General features: G+C 50.8%; 1 protein-coding gene and 1 long non-coding RNA gene across 4 annotated transcripts in view; one reads left to right on the top strand and one right to left on the bottom strand.

The window, feature by feature from the left end:
* DAAM2 (dishevelled associated activator of morphogenesis 2) overlaps nt 1–16,758 on the top strand; it is a 131,655-nt gene that overhangs the window by 102,084 nt on the left and 12,813 nt on the right. For all 3 annotated transcript variants that reach the window (XM_040249755.1, XM_040249754.1, XM_040249756.1), the window contains exons 12-17: nt 3,675–3,733; nt 4,068–4,252; nt 4,804–5,103; nt 9,324–9,431; nt 12,763–12,869; nt 14,052–14,136. In XM_040249755.1, the coding sequence (XP_040105689.1) occupies nt 3,675–3,733; nt 4,068–4,252; nt 4,804–5,103; nt 9,324–9,431; nt 12,763–12,869; nt 14,052–14,136 (844 nt within the window). The remainder of the gene's footprint in view (nt 1–3,674; nt 3,734–4,067; nt 4,253–4,803; nt 5,104–9,323; nt 9,432–12,762; nt 12,870–14,051; nt 14,137–16,758) is intronic.
* Nucleotides 1,309–3,886, bottom strand: LOC120870159. The gene is made up of 2 exons (XR_005722737.1): nt 3,258–3,886; nt 1,309–1,481 (listed from the first exon to the last, which is right to left on the bottom strand). It is a non-coding gene; the product is annotated as an uncharacterized LOC120870159 (long non-coding RNA).

Genomic DNA, 16,758 nt, shown 5'->3' with positions numbered 1-16,758 from the left:
ATACTGCAGCAGAGACCTCACATATGAAACCTGAAATAGTTACTCTGGCCCTTTAGAGATGGTCTGCCGACCACTGAGAATGGAGCATGACAATTGAATCATCGGAAAAGGATGTCAGAGCCTAAGGTCTCTGGCTTATCGTCTTTGACTCACCCTGGGTGTAAAGAAACACCAAGAAATGAGTTTACAGTTGCATCAGTTACTAACCAGGCCTCATGTTAACACACTTAGTTTTAATTTAAAATTTTTGCTTTCAGTATCAGTCTGAGTCTGCTGCCCTTAAGGAGATACATCTTTTCTCAATGATTCTTTGTGCTGCATTGCAAGGCCAAGTAGAAAATGATTTTTGCACTATTCATGCTACGTTTTCATTTGCACAAATAGCCGGGTGTTATAGTCAAAATCCTAACTGGTATGCTGGAAGAATACAACTAGTAATCAAAAGGCAGCTTTATTAGGAAACCTTTTAATTTAATTTTTATTTTATATTGGAGTATAGTTGATTTACAATGTTGTGTTAGTTTCAAGGGTTCAGCAAAGTGATTTAGTTATACGTAAACATGTATCTGGGGAGAAGGCAATGGCACCCCACTCCAGTATTCTTGGCTGGAAAATCCCATGGACGGAGGAGCCTGGTAGGCTGCAGTCCATGGGGTCGCTAAGAGTGGGACATGGCTGAGTGACTTCACTTTCACTTCTCACTTTCATGCATTGGAGAAGGAAATGGCAACCCACTCCAGTGTTCTTGCCTGGAGAATCCCAGGGACAGGGGAGCCTGGTGGGCTGCCGTGTATCGGGTCGCACAGAGTTGGACACGACTGAAGCGACTTAGCTTAGCTTAGCTTAAACATGTATCTATCTGTTCTTTTTTAAATTCGTTTCCCATATAGGTTGTTACAGAATATTGAGTGAAGTTCTCTGTGCTATACAGTAAATCCTTGTTGGCTGCCTATTTTATATATAGTAGTGTGTATATGTTAATCCAAAAGACCTAATTTGTTCCCTTCATCTTTCCCCTTTGTCATCCTTAAGTTTGTTTTCTATGTCTGTGAGGCTGTTTCTGTTTATAAGCTCATTTGTATCATTTTTTATATTTCACATATAAGTGATATCACATGGTATTTGTCTTTCTCTGCCTGACTTACTTCACTTAGTATGATAATCCCTAGGTCTGTCCATGTTACTATAAATGGCATTATTTCATTCTTTTTTATGGCTGAGTAATATTCCATTTTCTATATATACCATATCTTCTTTATCTATTCCTCTGTCGATGGACATTTAGGTTGCTCCATGTCTTGGCTATTATAAATAGTGAAAACAGCTTTATTTTTTTATCTTCTGCTCATTCTTTACACTGTTTAGTGGGGAAGCTTATCCTTTGCTGAGGATGACAACTCTTCAGGTGCAGTGAACTTTTTGCTGCTTCTTGGACAATAAGAGTCCTAGGCTCACTTTCAGCCACCAATATGGTCTCAAATCTGCAAGTAGAAGGGCTAGTCTTAGATGTGAATCAGCATTCTAGATTTGATTCAGCCTTAAATCTCTTTCCTTCCTGGGTTGGAGCGGGAAGCTGCAGTGGGAAGAGTGAGCGTGTGTGTGTGTGTGCATCTGTGTGTGTGTGTCTGTGTGCGTGTGTGTCTGTGTGTGCATATGTGTTTGTGTGTGTGTGTGCGTGTGTGTCTGTGTGTGTGTGTCTGTGTGTGCGTGTATGTGTCTGTGTCTCTGTGAGTGTCTGTGTCTCTGCATGTGTGTGTCTGTGTGTGTGTGTGCATGTGTGTGTGTGTGTGTGCATGTGTGTGTGTGTGTGTGTGCGCGTGTGTGTGTCTGTGTGTGCGTGTGTGTGCGTGTGTGTCTGTGTGCGTGTGTGTGCGTGCGTGTGTGTCTGTGTGCGTGTGTGTGCATGTGTGTGTGTGCATGTGTGAGCGTGAGTGTGATGATTGGCTTCTTTCTCTGTTCTCTTTCTCTTCCAGCCCCTTCTATCCCCTCCTTTCCTCTAGCTCACCATTTTCTGAACCCCCAACAGAGGGAGCATGGGGGCAGGAAGGAAAAATGGGAAAAGGCCCTGCTTGATCAGATAACTTAGTAAAGAGGTTTCCTGCTCTCTGGGTTTAGCACATGGATAAAGAGATGACGTATATCCCTGGGGTCTTCAGATTTTCCCTGCTGGGTGCCTCTCACTACAAAACCCTGGTCACTGGTGAGGCCTGTTTTTCTTTTTTCCCTCCAAGCCTGCCTGGTACCATCCCTTCTATCAGACCCTGGTTCACTGGCAGTACAATGCACTGACTCAATGGACATGAGTTTGAGCAAACTCTGGGAGATGGTGAAGGACAGGGAAGCCTGGCGTGCTGCAGTCCATGGGGTCACAGAGAGTCGGATGTGACTTAGCAGCTGAACAACAGTACACATAGACTTACATTGTGGAAGTGTCCACTTTTCTCCCAGGTGCATTTTTTGAATGAGACTTACAACAGCTTCAGCCTGGTTCCTCCATGATGCTCTCTGACTCATGAGCAACCCTCATGCAATCTCTCATACTAACAAATTCTTGGAGTGCCATGGGTGCCAGCCCACCCTCTGGACCTGCCTTGCCTCCGTCCACCATGCCTCCCTCCCAAAAGCAGGAGACATGGGTCAAGATTCTCTGGATGGGTGCAAGGAAGTCACTTCCACTAGGGGGCAGTGAAGGAGAGCCTCCCTGTACCCACCCTCCCCAAACCTCCCCACCAAGGGAGGATGACCATAAGCTTGCTCCAGAGAAATCTCTTCATAAATTATTTCCTCCTTCATACCTTACCGCCTTTTTAGTTTTTTTTTTAAATATATATATTTATGTGTTTATTTGATGGCACTGGGACTTAGTTGCGGCATGTGGGATCTAGTTCCCTGACCAGGGATGGAACCCTGGCCCCCTGCACTGAAAGCATAGAGCCTTAACCACCAGGGAAGTCCTTCGTCCTCTGGAGAAGGACGTGGGTGCATTCACATCTGCTCTTCCCATTTCCTTAACCACTGGACCACTGAGGAAACCCCTGTCTCCTCTTTGTATCCTTGATCTGGTTGAGGAGGCCAAGAGGCATGGATCTATCTCCTCCATGCTTCCAGATTCACAGAAGAAATGATGATTGGGATCTCACCTTGGAACTTCACCTCTGATACGTTGATGTGTCTGGGTACAGCCCTCATTTAAACCCCACATAATGAGAGTTTGACATGAATAGGGCATATGACTTAGACACCCTCTGCCCACTGACTCTGAGTTGCTGGGGTGAGTGATTTCTCTTGCTGTAACAGACTGGAAGTCCGGCTGATATTTTGACTTCTGTCAGATGCAAGGACCTATTATTACAAAGGGGTACAAATCATTGTACAACTAGGGGATACCAGGGACATCATCCTAGCTTGACCACGAGTTAGCTTCATCTTCTTTATCATAGAGGGATTGGACTCTAAGGGTGCTTTCACGTTCTCAGCCCACAGAGAGACAGGTGAAGAGACCTTGTCAGGGGTGGGACCTGGAGAGACATCTGGAGAGTCAGAACCCTAGCCTCCTAGCTACAGATTGGAGATCAGGGCACCATTGTGGGGGACTGGAAGGTACCCTGCCCTCTGGGAAGCTATGAGCCAACAGTCAACAGCTCCTTCTCTCAACCCCCTCACCCCAACCCCAGGCTCATCAACGAGAATGAAGTGAAACAGTGGCGAGACCAGGCAGAGAAGTTCCGGAAAGGTGAGGGGCTCTGCCTAAACCCACCACCTGCTCCCCACCCTCCCCTGCCCACTCCAGGATCATCCCCTACCCTACTACTTCTTTTTTTCTTTTTTTTTTTTTTAGTTTTAAACATACCATCTTTTTTCTTTCTAAAAAAAACCTTTTTTTGGCCGCATCACGGGGCATGTAGGATCTTAGTTCTCAGACCAGGGATTGAACCCATGACCCCTGCAGTGGAAGGGTGGAGTCTCAACCACGGGACCACCAGGGAAGTCCTTCACCCTTAAGAGAAGCCGCCACACACATTACGTCCTTTCTTCCCAATTCCCCTCCTGTCCCACTTCCACCCTAGAACACGCAGAGCTTGTGAGCAGGCTGGAGAGGAAAGAGCGGGAATGCGAGACCAAGACGCTGGAGAAGGAAGAGATGATGCGGACGCTGAACAAGATGAAGGACAAGCTGGCGCGCGAGTCTCAGGAGCTGCGCCAGGCTCGGGGACAAGTGGCAGAGCTGGTGGCCCAACTCAGTGAAATCTCGGTGCGTGGCCTCTCCTCTCCTTTTGCAGAGTTGAGCTGGGACCTTCAGGTCAGGCAGGGAAAAGTGGGTGTAGGGAGGGACCAAGGATCCTAGGATGAAGAAGGAGAGAGAGAGGACCTCAGACCAGGATAGAGGGCACCCTTGTCTGCAAGGTCGGCACCTTTGTGTTAGACGGAAACCATGTTCCTTCCTCCGGGGGAGCAGGAAGTACGCCTTGGAAGGCAGAGGGCCGGCTGGGTTTTGGTTCCCCTCCCTGCTTGCAGCTGGATGCCCTTGTGCAGACTGATCCATATTATCAGTCTTGCTGTTGCCAGAAATGATTGACTTTGTCCGCTGTCTGTGTTTGACTTGTGGGTGCACCTGTGTGTTCAGGATGTTTAGGAGTTCAAGATGCAGGGAGAGAAAACAGGGCTCAGCTTGTGTGGGAGGTGAGAACAGACTTTGGGTCTAGTCTAGAGGGAGAATAAGAGTAAGGGAAGGCATAGGGATTGGGGACTTGAAAGGCATCCTCGTTGATGGATTTGTCTTCCTGATGTCTGTTTTCCCCACAGACAGGACCTGTATCTTCCCCACCTCCCCCTGGGGGCCCACTTACCTTGTCTTCCTCGATGACAACCAACGACCTGCCTCCACCCCCACCCCCTCTTCCATTCGCCTGCTGCCCCCCACCGCCACCCCCTCCTCTGCCCCCTGGGGGGCCTCTGACTCCCCCTGGCGCCCCACCTTGCTTCAGCCTGGGGATGCCCCTCCCCCCAGACCCCTTTCCCAGCAGTGATGTCCCACTCAGGAAGAAGTGTGTCCCCCAGCCTTCACACCCACTGAAGTCCTTCAACTGGGTCAAGCTGAATGAGGTGAGTAACAAGGAAGGGATCTGTCTGTGGATCCCTTCTACAGGTCGGGGCAGTCAGCCCATAGATCCGCAGCCTGTTGTTTGCAGATCTCCATGGCGAATGCTTTCTTTGGTAGGGGTAAGGGTAGACACAGTGGATGCAGAACAGGGGGTTGCAGATGACAGGCTGTCTGTTGGGAAGAGCACAGGGAGGAGATGGTTTGGCTTGTGGTGATGCTCACATTGGCAGAGCCACCTACAAATGGAATATGAGTGTGCTGAGGGTTCATAGAGTAATGTAGGGCCAGTCAAGAATGCTTTCTAGACAAGGGCTTGGCTAGAATGTTAAGGATAGGGTTGATTTAAAGAAAAGGGTGGAACATACAGGTGAAGATCTTTGGCCAAGGTCTAGAGATGGTCAAGACCAGTGTGTACAAAGGACTGAAATGATGAGGCTATGATAGGGTAACAGGAAGAGGACAAGGAAGAGTTTGATGTCAAGGTACAGCCACTTTGACATCCTCTTAGGGGAAGGTGCGTGCACTGGCTACTTCTCTAGACTGCTCAGCAGTGAGAGGTCCTCATGAATATTATCCACTAAGAACCTCTCATCCCAGGCTGACATGTGGGACTTGATTCCTCTGTTGGATTCTCATGAGTGTAGAGATGCCCTGGGTCACATTGGACCTCTAGTAATTGAAGGGCAGTCCCAGCCTGGTCCAAGCCCTGCTCTGGTTCTGTGCTATGTCCTCTTGCAAGGACCAGTGGCTTCATCCTTGAGGTAAATGTTGAGTTAGCCAAAGAGTTTGTGTGGGTTTTTCCATATCAACATGAAAAAAACCAAACAAACTTTTTTTTTGCCAACCTAATAAATACAGTAGGTTTCCCTGGTGGCTCAGATGGTAAAGAATCTGCCTGCAATGCAGGAGACCCAGGTTTGATCTCTGGGTCAGGAAGAAACCCCAGAGAGGGGAATGGCTACCCACTCTAGTATTCTTGCCTGGAGAATTCCATGGATACAAGAGCCTGGTGGGCTACTGTCCATGGGGTCGCAAAGAGTTGGACATGACTGAGCAACTTTCACTTCAGCAAGACAAGGGAACTGGCCTCAGTTATCCTGGCCCATTCACACTGCAAAAACAGTTTGAAACTGGAACCAATGGATGCCATCTGACCTTGTTGTATAGACCAGGGACTAACTCTTGGGAGAAGTCACTACTCTACAACTCTGAGCTTAAATTAGTTCAAAAGAAGACTTAAGTAGGAGGAGACACAGTTTGCTAAGTAGATGCTCAGCTGTTTGCTAGGTGCCTTCTCCTGGTGGTAGACCAGCTAGCCCATCACTCTGAGCTGTGCTTTATGTAAAGCTTTCTGTTATGGTGGGGAGGGGGCTGTGATGGATAATAACAAAGGATGAGACATCATATTGCCCTGAAAGAGCTTTGGATCTGGCAAATTAGGAAATGTGTCCAAGGAGCTACCTTGAGGTCCTGGGGATGGGTTGAAGGAACGGTTCTAACTTCTAACCAAATGAGGTTTGGCTCAAACTAACTGTGTGGTCTGCAGAAATCATTCATTTTGTACCTGTTTGCTCATCTGCGAGATGATCTCTGATTCCTTTTACCTCTGGTTTTGTCGTCTAAGTGAAAAGAAAGACAAAGTATGAACGTAGCCCATCCATCACTTCCTGCAGCTCTCATGTGGAGCCACCTGCTGGCAGCACTTTGAAGCAATATCGTTAAAGTTTGTGACAACTGCATTGCACAGTTGTGCCCTGGAGTTGCTTCCCTGTGGTCTTGAGACCAGCCAGAAAGACCAGCTGCATGTGAGCAGGCAAATGGTTCTGCAGAACCAAAGGCTGTAGGCTGTGTAGAAATGTTCATTGTTCATGACCAGAAGTAGTATTTTTAAGTTGCTATTAAAAAAAGAATTTTGCTTTTGCCTCCCATGCTTGCAGTTTACAGTTTTGATCATGTAATGAAGGATTGATTAGGCATCTCCACAATTAAGGAAGTCAGATAAGGCATCTGACATTTTTTGTAATATTTTCATCTTAAAGAACTTTGTGCTTAGGATTTTCTCTGGGATCTAGCAATAACAAAGTCTATATCAATTCCTCAGGGACTCAGAAGTAGCCAGAGTCTCGTTCCTAGACTGGGAAGTCCAGGTTTGATGGAACACGTGTTGAGGAGCTCTTGTAGGGTGTGGGGAGTGGGGGGCTTTGAGTCATATTTGTCATCCCAGCTCCAAGCTTTTAATTGCATGACTCAATTCAGGTCATCTCATCATGGGGGCTTTGGCTTCCCAATCTGTAACATGGGGGTGGTGATGATGATAACCAGATCAAAAGGGTGTTGTGAGGATTGACTTAATACATGCAAAGCGACTGACACATAGAAAGCCTTTAAAATAAGAATAGCAGGCGAGTTGCTATGAGTGCGACTACCACGCGTGCTGTACGTGTGCTCTCTCACTTAAGCCTCACTCCAACTCCATCAGGCAAACGTGAGTGAGACTCAGTTTCTTTTCATGGGACGAGGGAAGAAGAGAGAACCCCTCTGGTTGCCAACTGCCCCACTTAGAGGCTGTGTGACCCCAGATGCTCGAGGGAAACATACTTTCTTGAGCAAGATTCCCTGGCTTGTAAAGGGTGTGCCTAGAGGGGCAGAAGTTTCAGGGATCTGGACTGGAAGTGGTAAAGTCTTGGCTGGAGCAGTGTGAAGATCAAATTTGAGAATGATTGTGTGACGGGGACACATTGGGTTGGTGTGGTGGCGTTTAGGATGTGGAAGATGTTAGGAAGAAATGTATGAGTTTCTGGCCCCAGACCTCAACTCCACCTTCACAGAGCATCCTAGGTTCTCCTGGTGACCATGGGGCAGGAGGAGTGTTTGGGAAGCAGTGAAAGGGAGCTGGGTCCTCAGCCTGTTGACTCATGGAAATGTTTCCCCATGTTGACCCACCCTCCCTGCCTTTCCCGGTCCAGTTCTCCTTCCCACCTCCTCTCTGCCTCCCACGTACCCTGTCCGAGAGCCTGGCTCCTCTCCCCGGTCCCCTACCCCACACGTGCCCACCCACCCACCCACACACACACACACAGAGTGGTTGTTTCTGCCATGAAAAGAATGTGTCTGTGTTGGCTTTGGCCAGTTGCCTGCATCCCTTGCTGCTCCCAGCTTCCCAGCCCGGCATTCCATGAGAGGGTCCCTGGCCTTAGGAAGGCCGCAGGAATGTCCCCACTTTCCCCCTCCCACTCTGGCCTTGCCTCCCCTTTGCAGAGTTTAAGAAAATAAAAGTGAATGAAAGGTATGTTTCTCTCTCTGAGCCTTGCTGAGGGGTGATGGAGAGAGGGGGCGGAAGTGGCATTTAGAAAGGTTCCCGGCTGCCCCCACAGGCAGAGAGGTGGGGGAGGTTCTGTTTTAAAGGGCAGCAAAGCTCCGGGCAAGGCGAGGGGTCCTGGGCAGGGGCTTCTTGTCTCGGCTTGTAAGCCATTATTGGGATGTTGCAAGACTACTAGGGCATTCCCGCCATGGGTACCAGATCTTGTCCAGAACCCCGGAGTGGGGTTCAGTGCAAGGATCCTACCCAGAGGTGGACATTGCCTCAGCTGAGAGACCTTGGAATATAACCCTGGGCCCATTCCAGTCTCTAGGGATGAGACGGACTCTGACCATCAGGAACTCGTGGCAGTCTTGCTGGCCGGAGCAGTCGTTAGCAGGGCCAGAATGGCCCGGCCTCTGTCGTTTGTCCACTTTCTGGGAATCTGGGCAAGTGGGAGGAAGACACCCTGGGAGAGGAGATGACCATCTCAGACACAGGAAATGCAGGCAGCTCTGGGGACTTGAGGATCCCCGAGTATGTGGGGGCACTCTTCCTGCCATCACTGCAGCCACCCGACCTTGCGGGGGGACGTCCTCTGAGAACACTGGCTTGGTTTTTTTCTGGAAGGAGTTTCATAGCCTTCTTCCATACTTGCCCACCCGTCACTCCAGCGCTACTGTTGATTTCTGGGGTGCGCTGACATACGGCCCCAGGTGAAGAGGAGGAGTGGTTTCTCATCTCTCCCCTGGAGCGGAGTGTTGAAAGGGCATTGCGGGGAGGAATCACCCTGCTTCTGAAGGCCTGCGAGCCTGGCTGCCGGTGTCTGTGTACCTGGAGGACAGGTGGGGTCGGGGGGCACCAGCATCTCCATCACGAAGGAGCCGAGTCAACCACAGCCTCCTCCCTCCCCATGAATCTTAGGAACGTGTCCCTGGCACCATATGGAATGAGATTGATGACATGCAGGTCTTTCGGATTCTAGACCTCGAGGACTTTGAAAAAATGTTTTCAGCTTATCAGAGGCATCAGGTAAGACCCTGCCCGCTCTGGTGTCTTGAGTCTTGGCCTCCAGTCGTGACTTGACACCACCCCTTGAACTCGACCCTCAGCCCCTCCTTGCCTCTCTTCCTCCCTCCCACATACACTGATTGATTTTATTCTTTATCAGGTACCATGTTCTTTTTGGGACATGAACGGGGGGGGGAGGGGTGCAGTGCACAGGGGAAGCATCCCACTGTATTAGTTTGTATTTGCCCATCACGGGATGACATAATATGTTGTCATTTCTCTCCTTGGTCTTAGAGCCCTGGAGGCAGAGTAGCAGGGCCAGACCACTGCGGACCTTGTTTTTTTTCTGGCCTGGGACCTAGGAATTATACCTACAAGGCATGATCACTTTTCAACCGCTTTTTCCACTCTGCTCTCATATCCTCCCACAAGTGGAGCAGAGGGTCTTGTCAAGGATGGTGGCGCTGCTCCAGGTCACACTGAGGGGTTGAAGCTGGGAGGGGCAAGCCAGCAGAGGCCCTGGGCTTTGCTCTGAGGATGCTGTGCAGAGGTGGACCAGCAAGCCTGCTCTTCCCAAGGCAGAGCAGGAAGTGGGGTGGATAGCAGGATGCAGGGCCAACCCGAGGCGGCAACTGCCGGGATGACCACAAATGCCGATTCTTCGATTTCACCCTCCCATGAGTATGAGGGTCCAGGACTCTGCACAGCAGAGCTGGGGCCTTCCTCGGAGGTCCAGTGTGGGAAGAGGCCTCGGCGCCTCTGCTTTCGCTCTGGCCCTCCCCCAGGGTTTGTTTATTCTCCAGGCTGTGCTGTCTTCCGTGTTTTCTCCACTGAGTCTGGGGTTCCAACCCTGAGGACATCCCCCAGTGCCTGAGAGAAGGCTCTGAGCCCTCCTGGGTCTGCGTGTCTCAGCCAATCTCCCCACTGCTTTCTGCCAAGCTCGGAGCTGTGGGTGACCCCTTCTGAGGGCAGACAGGACTGAGGGCACGGTGACAGCTCTAGGGCAGGGAGTGGGGACTAGCCAACAGCCAAAGGGCTGCGGTGGGGGTGGGGCTCTGGCCATGCCTTAGGGTTCTAGAAAAACCCAACGGTTGTTTGCTTAGCTTAAATGTAGGTGCTCAGGGTGTCTGATTCTGTACCCCTAATCCAGGAAGCACTTTTAGCCCCATGGACATGTCTGCTGGCATGGCTCGAGCAGCCACTGCAGCCCGACTGGGGCCAGAAGAGGTTCTTTGGAGCATTTGCTGCTCCTGTGATCAGTGCTCCTGAGCGGGCACCAGGGAGGGATGCAGAGGATGTGCGGGGGGTGGCGGAGGATCAGGCCTGGCCTCCCTGTATTTTGAGAATCTCCAGGCCAGGGTTCCAGCCTGGGGTAGGACCAGGTCCAGTAGGGAAGGCGGAACTCTGGGGTTTAGGACAAACGGGGCCTGCCTCCACCCCATCCCCAGTTTGGGGATGAGGAAGAGTTAAGATGGACAGCGCCCTGCTCTTTCTCCTCTGAGCCCTCTCAGTCTATCACCCCATTTCAGAGCTGGGCTCACGCAGAGGACTGTCGCTCTGCAGGTCGCCCGGACTCTGGGGGATTGAATTCACAGCCGCAGAGCTGGAGAGATCCCAGAGGCTGCATTGCCTCTTTGGCCCCCTTTTTCTGTCTTGGGGTCCTGGGCGCATGGGACAGGGACCGTCCTGTGCCCTCTGCCAGTCCTGAGTTGGTGACTTTAACCCCACCCGGGTCAGGAAGGGAGAACCAGGTGTGAGCTCTGCCCCCTCTGCTTCCTTGGAAATCAAAAGACAGACAGGGGGCAGAGGGCAAGGGACAAAGTTCAGGGATGTCTGCTTTCCTCTGTCTCAGTGAATGCGACATGCACGTGTTTTCAGCTCAGGTTCAGTTGTGGTTGTGTCTACTCCCCTGTTTTGGAAGAATGAAGTCATGCAGCGGTACCGGGATGCTCTGTGTAGGAGAGGGAAGAAGTGCAGTCAAAGCCTGGGGTGGGCAGCTTGGGGGCCTGTCCGACCAGGAAGTGGTGGTCTCCCTGGGCGCGGGGCACACAGATGAGGCTGCCTGTCTTCCGCTTGGTCTGGCTTCTTTGTGAGTGCATGTCTGCTGGAAGCAGCTCCTGTTTGGTGCTACCTGTAGTCTCCATCTCCAACCATGGGGGGTCTCCCTTGGGGTGGGGCAGACAGAGTAGATGCTAAGGGGTCCCCATTCCTTTCCTACTACTCTTGGGTCCCCAGACCTCTTGGCTAATGTTGTGCATGTTTGATTCTCTATTGGCTGTGGCTGCTACCTGCCTAGGAGCTGATAACTAATCCTTCCCGGCAGGTGAGTCACTCTTGGGGCTCTGGACACTATAACTCTTAACCACTGTCCTGGGCTGCTGCCCTATACTGGGCTCAAAAGCGGGGGCTTGTCAATTCTACCTTCTGCCTTATTACTCATCTTAACAGGGTGGCATCAGGTTGGGTCCCCAAAGAAAAAGTGGAAATGTAGGGAAAGGAGCTAATGCAAACAGACTCCCACCACAAGGGAGATAAACGTCTACAGAAGTGAGGAGGAAGCTTCTAGGTCTGTTGTCTTACCCACAAGGCCCAAGGCAAGGCCGTCCTATAAGACTGCATAGGTTGGGCACTGCACAATTCCAGGGGCACAGTCCACAAAGGCAGTGATGTCAGTGGCAGCCCCTGGAGCATGTGCATGGAAGGACCTCCCAGTGAAGGAGCCAGCCTCCTGTGTACCTCATCAGGGGCCAAGAGAAGGCAAGAGGACGGTCTGTGATTTCTTGGGAATTGCCTGCTAGAACCCCAGAGGAAAGAGCTTTGCAAGGAATTGTGCCTCAGTTTCCCCCCCTTCTGAACTAGTGGATGCTCTCCATCCACCCTGGGCACCTTGGGAAGCACCCAAAGTCCTCAGGGGTCCAGGAACCATGGCCCTCTGGGGACTTGGAGCCAGCTTCTCACCATAAGATCGGCGGGGGGAGGCTCTCTGGGCAGGGTGAGGGGAGTGGGGGTGGATTGTCTGGGATCTGGCATGGATAAAATCCCACTGCCCACAGCTATAGGGATCAGTAACTCCCCCTCTAGCCTGCCCAGAGAAGGCAATGTCTGAATAGGGGGCTTCTCATTGCCCCCAACCCCTTCTAGCCCAGGCTAAAGTCCCAGAGCCTCGAATTAGTCAGCTATTAACCACCCTCCTTTTCCCCAGTCTTGGTCTTTCTTTTTCTTTCTTCCGCTCACACCAGGAGCATTCTCTGGTTGGCATGGGGGTGGCTCATGGGCTGGGGTTGGGGGTGAGCAGGAAGAGGACTGGGGGAAACACACACCTCACCCTTGCCACTCGGCTTTTCGGTTGCAGAAAGAGCTGGGTTCCACTGAGGACATCCACCTGGCCTCACGCAAGGTCAAAGAGCTGTCTGTTATTGACGGCCGGAGGGCACAGAACTGCATCATCCTTCTCTCCAAGTAGGTGCCCGCCCTGCCTCTGTGGCCCTGCCCCAGGGAAGGTTGTGGGTGGGAAGGATGTGCCCCCAGAGAGTGGAGACCTGGGCTGGGGCTAGAGAAGATGAGGGAACTGAGTGCCTGGGGAGAGGGGGACTGGCAGACGGATGGGGTGGTGGTGACCTCTGGGCTCCCCCCATCTCCCAGCTATCCCCTGGGAATGGCAGGGTGCCCCTGATCCAAGCAGCCTCTCCCAGGAGCCCCCGCGGAGCAGTGGTGCAGACTCTGCAGACAGGAAACTGCCCCAGTCACAAGGCCCCTGACCTGCCTGGTCGGCGTCTGGCAGTGGCATCGCTCTAAGCCCGCGGAGGGCCCCGCTTGGCTTAGGCCACAGAGCAGCATGATGTCAGCCCCCAAGCATTTCCCGCGGCTGCAGAACAAACAGGGCAGTATCTGGGCAAACAGCCTAGCTTCTGTGCGGGGGCCTCCCGCCTGAGCTGGGGTCAGAGGGCACCACCTCTCTTACTATTCTTAGTGCTGCCCTAGGACATCCATCCCCACTTTCCTCCCACAGGGCCCCAGGGCTCGGTGTCTCCCCCTCGATGGCAAGGGAGACTTCTGCTTCCCCAGGGCTCCCGATGGGTGTGCATCCGGAGGGGCTGTGTGGACACGTGTGTGTGTGTGTGTGTGTGTGTGTGTGTGTGTGTGTGTGTGCACGTGCAGTGCGAGCAGGGGGTTGCGTCTCCCTCTCCCAGTGTTGGAATGGTTGTGTGGGAGCCAAGGGGCAGCTGTTCTGTCTTGAAGGAAGCAGGAGCATGCCTCCTTAATGGCCTGCCTATATTCCCATCCTCCCATGGAGATGCCGCGGGTATTTCGGGCATGAGAAGGAGGATCGGAACTCTTTGCCCTGTCTCAGTCTACACTGAAGATGGCCCTCTTCCTCCCAAATGTCCCTATCAGTGAGGATGGAGACTCAGGCAGGAGACCAGAGTATTCACGTCTCTGTTTAGGGACTAAAATATCTCAAGCTCAAGTTATAGAGGGAACCGGGTGAGTTTAGTGTCAAAGGTTTTACCGAGCAGGGAGTGCTGTCAAAGGTAAAGGAGAGAGAGAAGGCCCCGGCTCTGGCTTTGGAAGGAGGAGGCCAGGAGTCTGTCCTGGGCAGAGGGGCCAGGCCAGGCTGCTCAGGGTCGGGTTTTGCCATAGGTTGAAGCTGTCCAATGAGGAGATCCGGCAAGCTATCTTGAAGATGGACGAACAGGAGGACCTCGCTAAGGACATGCTGGAGCAGGTGAGGCCCCTGAAACTAGGGGGCAGCCGTATCCCTTCCCGACAGCCCCAAGGGAGGCTGAGACTCTTAGGTCAAGGAGAAGTCAGGCTGGAGGAGCAAGGGAGAGGCTCATAGAAACTTCCCTGGATCAACCTCTCTGAGAGGAGACCAGAAGAGACTACATCTTTTCAGGGGCTTGAGGCCCCTAGAAAGGAAACATTAGGAGTGATTCCCCCATGAGTCTCAGGGCAAAGACAGTGGCCGCAGCCACGTGCTGCGGGCTTCCCTGATGGCTCAGCAGGTGAAGAGCCCGCCTGCAATGTAGGAGACACAGGAGACACGGATTCGCATCTCTTCCTCATCAGTCTGCTATGTCCTTCAAGAGAAACCCAGAAACTACCAAGCAAAGCCACCATTAGTTGGACACTGAAATTAAGAACTCTGTTGATCAAAAGGCACTGTTACCAGAGTGAAAAGGCAAGCCAAGCTTTAGACCTTTGCACAAAGATCTCATATTCAGAACAGAGGACTTTACAAATCAGTGAGAAAAATGACAAACAACCTAAAAATGAGCAGAAGATTCAAATAGGTACTTTATAAAAGAGAATCTCCAAATGGCTCAATACCATCACTCATCAGAGAAATATGGTAAAAGATGTTCAATACTATTAGCCATCAGAGAAACACAAAAGGTCACAGTGAGGGCGAACCAGCCACCCGCTTAAACAGCTAAAACCGAAGAGGCCAACAATGTGAGCTGTTGGCAAGGGTGCGAAGCAACTGGAACTCTCATTTGGTGAAACAATTCTGGAAAATGGTTTAGCAGTACACACACCTATTCCATTTCCCAGCAATCCCACTGGGTACAAATACTGATTATAGGAATATTTATAACTATTTATAAAACCCTCAAACTGTTAACACCCTAACTGTCCATCAATAGGAAAGTAAACAGGTTGGGATATATTCCCACAGTAGAATAGTGCTCAGCAATGAATGGGCTTTCCTGGAGGATCAGATGGTAAAGAATCTGCTGGCAATGCAGGAGTCCTGGGTTCAATCTCTGGGTCAGGAAGATCCCCTGCAGAAGAGAATGCAACCCACTCCAGCATTCTTGCCTGGGAAATCCCATGGACAGAGGAGCCTGGTGGGCTACAGTCCATGGGGTCAACAAAGAGTCAAACACAACTGAGTAACTAACACTTTCACTTTTCACTTTCATCAGTGAATAAAAATTGAACTCAGTTCAGTTCAGTTCAGTTGCTCAGTCATGTCCGACTCTTTGCAACCCCATGAATCACAGCACGCCGGGCCTCCCTGTCCATCACCATCTCCTGGAGTTCACTCAGACTCACGTCCATCGAGTCACTGATGCCATCCAGCCATCTCATCCTCTGTCGTCCCCTTCGCCTCCTGCCCCCCATCCCTCCCAGCATCAGAGTCTTTTCTAATGAGTCAACTCTTCGCATGAGGTGGCCAAAGTATTGGAGTTTCAGTTTTAGCATCATTCCTTCCAAAGAAATCCCAGGGCTGATCTCCTTCAGAATGGACTGGTTGGATCTCCTTGCAGTCCAAGAGACTCTCAAGAGTCTTCTCCAACACCACAGTTCAAAAGCATCAATTCTTAAGCGCTCAGCCTTCTTCACAGTCCAACTCTCACATCCATTCATGACCACAGGAAAAACCATAGCCTTGACTAGACAGACCTCAGTTGGCAAAGTAATGTCTCTCCTTTTCAATATGCTATCTAGGTTGGTCATAACTTTCCTTCCAAGGAGTAAGCGTCTTTTAATTTCATGGCCGCAGTCACCATCTTCAGTGATTTTGGAGCCCCCAAAAATAAAGTCTGACACTGTTTCCACTGTTTCCCCATCTATTTCCCATGAAGTGATGGGACCAGATGCCATGATCTTCGTTTTCTGAATGTTGAGCTTTAAGCCAACTTTTTCACTCTCCACTTTCACTTTCATACCTAAATGTGAATGAGTCTCAGATATTCTGTTAAATGAAAGAAACCAGACCCCAGAAAGAGCACACAGCATCATTTGTTCAAGAATAAGTTCAAGAATAGCCAAATATGGGACTTCCCTGGTGGTCTGGTGGTTAAGACTCTGCACTTCCATTGCAGGGGGAAACAGGTTCAATCCCTGATCAGGGAACTGAGATCCCACATGCTGTGTGGCATGTCCAAAAAAAAAAAAAGCTAAATTTGATCTAAGGTGATAGAGTTCAGTTGAGAGGCTATACTGGAGAAAGAGGTGGCTTTCTTATTAAAGTAGCACAAGGGAGCTTTGCAGGGGATGAAAATCTTCTGTATCTTAATCTGGATGGTTCAATTAGTGGATTTGTTGTTATTTAGTCACTAAGTCATGTTCGACTCTTTGCAATCCCATGGACTGCAACGTGCCAGTCTTTCTTGCCCTTCACTATCTCCTGGAGTTTATTCAAACTCATGTCCATTGAGTCAGTGATGCCATCCAACCATCTCATCCTCTGTTGCCCCCTTCTCCTTCTGCCCTCAGTCTTTCCCAGCATCAGGGTCTTTTCCAATGAATCCATTCTCCACATTAGGGGCCCAAGAGTTAGAGCTTCAGCATCAGTCCTTCCAATGAATATTCAGGGTTGATTTGCTTTAAGACTGAC

Source organism: Oryx dammah, unplaced genomic scaffold (genome assembly GCF_014754425.2).
Source record: "Oryx dammah isolate SB20612 unplaced genomic scaffold, SCBI_Odam_1.1 HiC_scaffold_11, whole genome shotgun sequence".
NCBI classification, from domain to species: Eukaryota; Metazoa; Chordata; class Mammalia; order Artiodactyla; family Bovidae; genus Oryx; species Oryx dammah.
The sequence above is the reverse complement of the archived record's forward strand: the minus strand, read 5'-3'. Positions and strand labels throughout refer to the sequence as shown.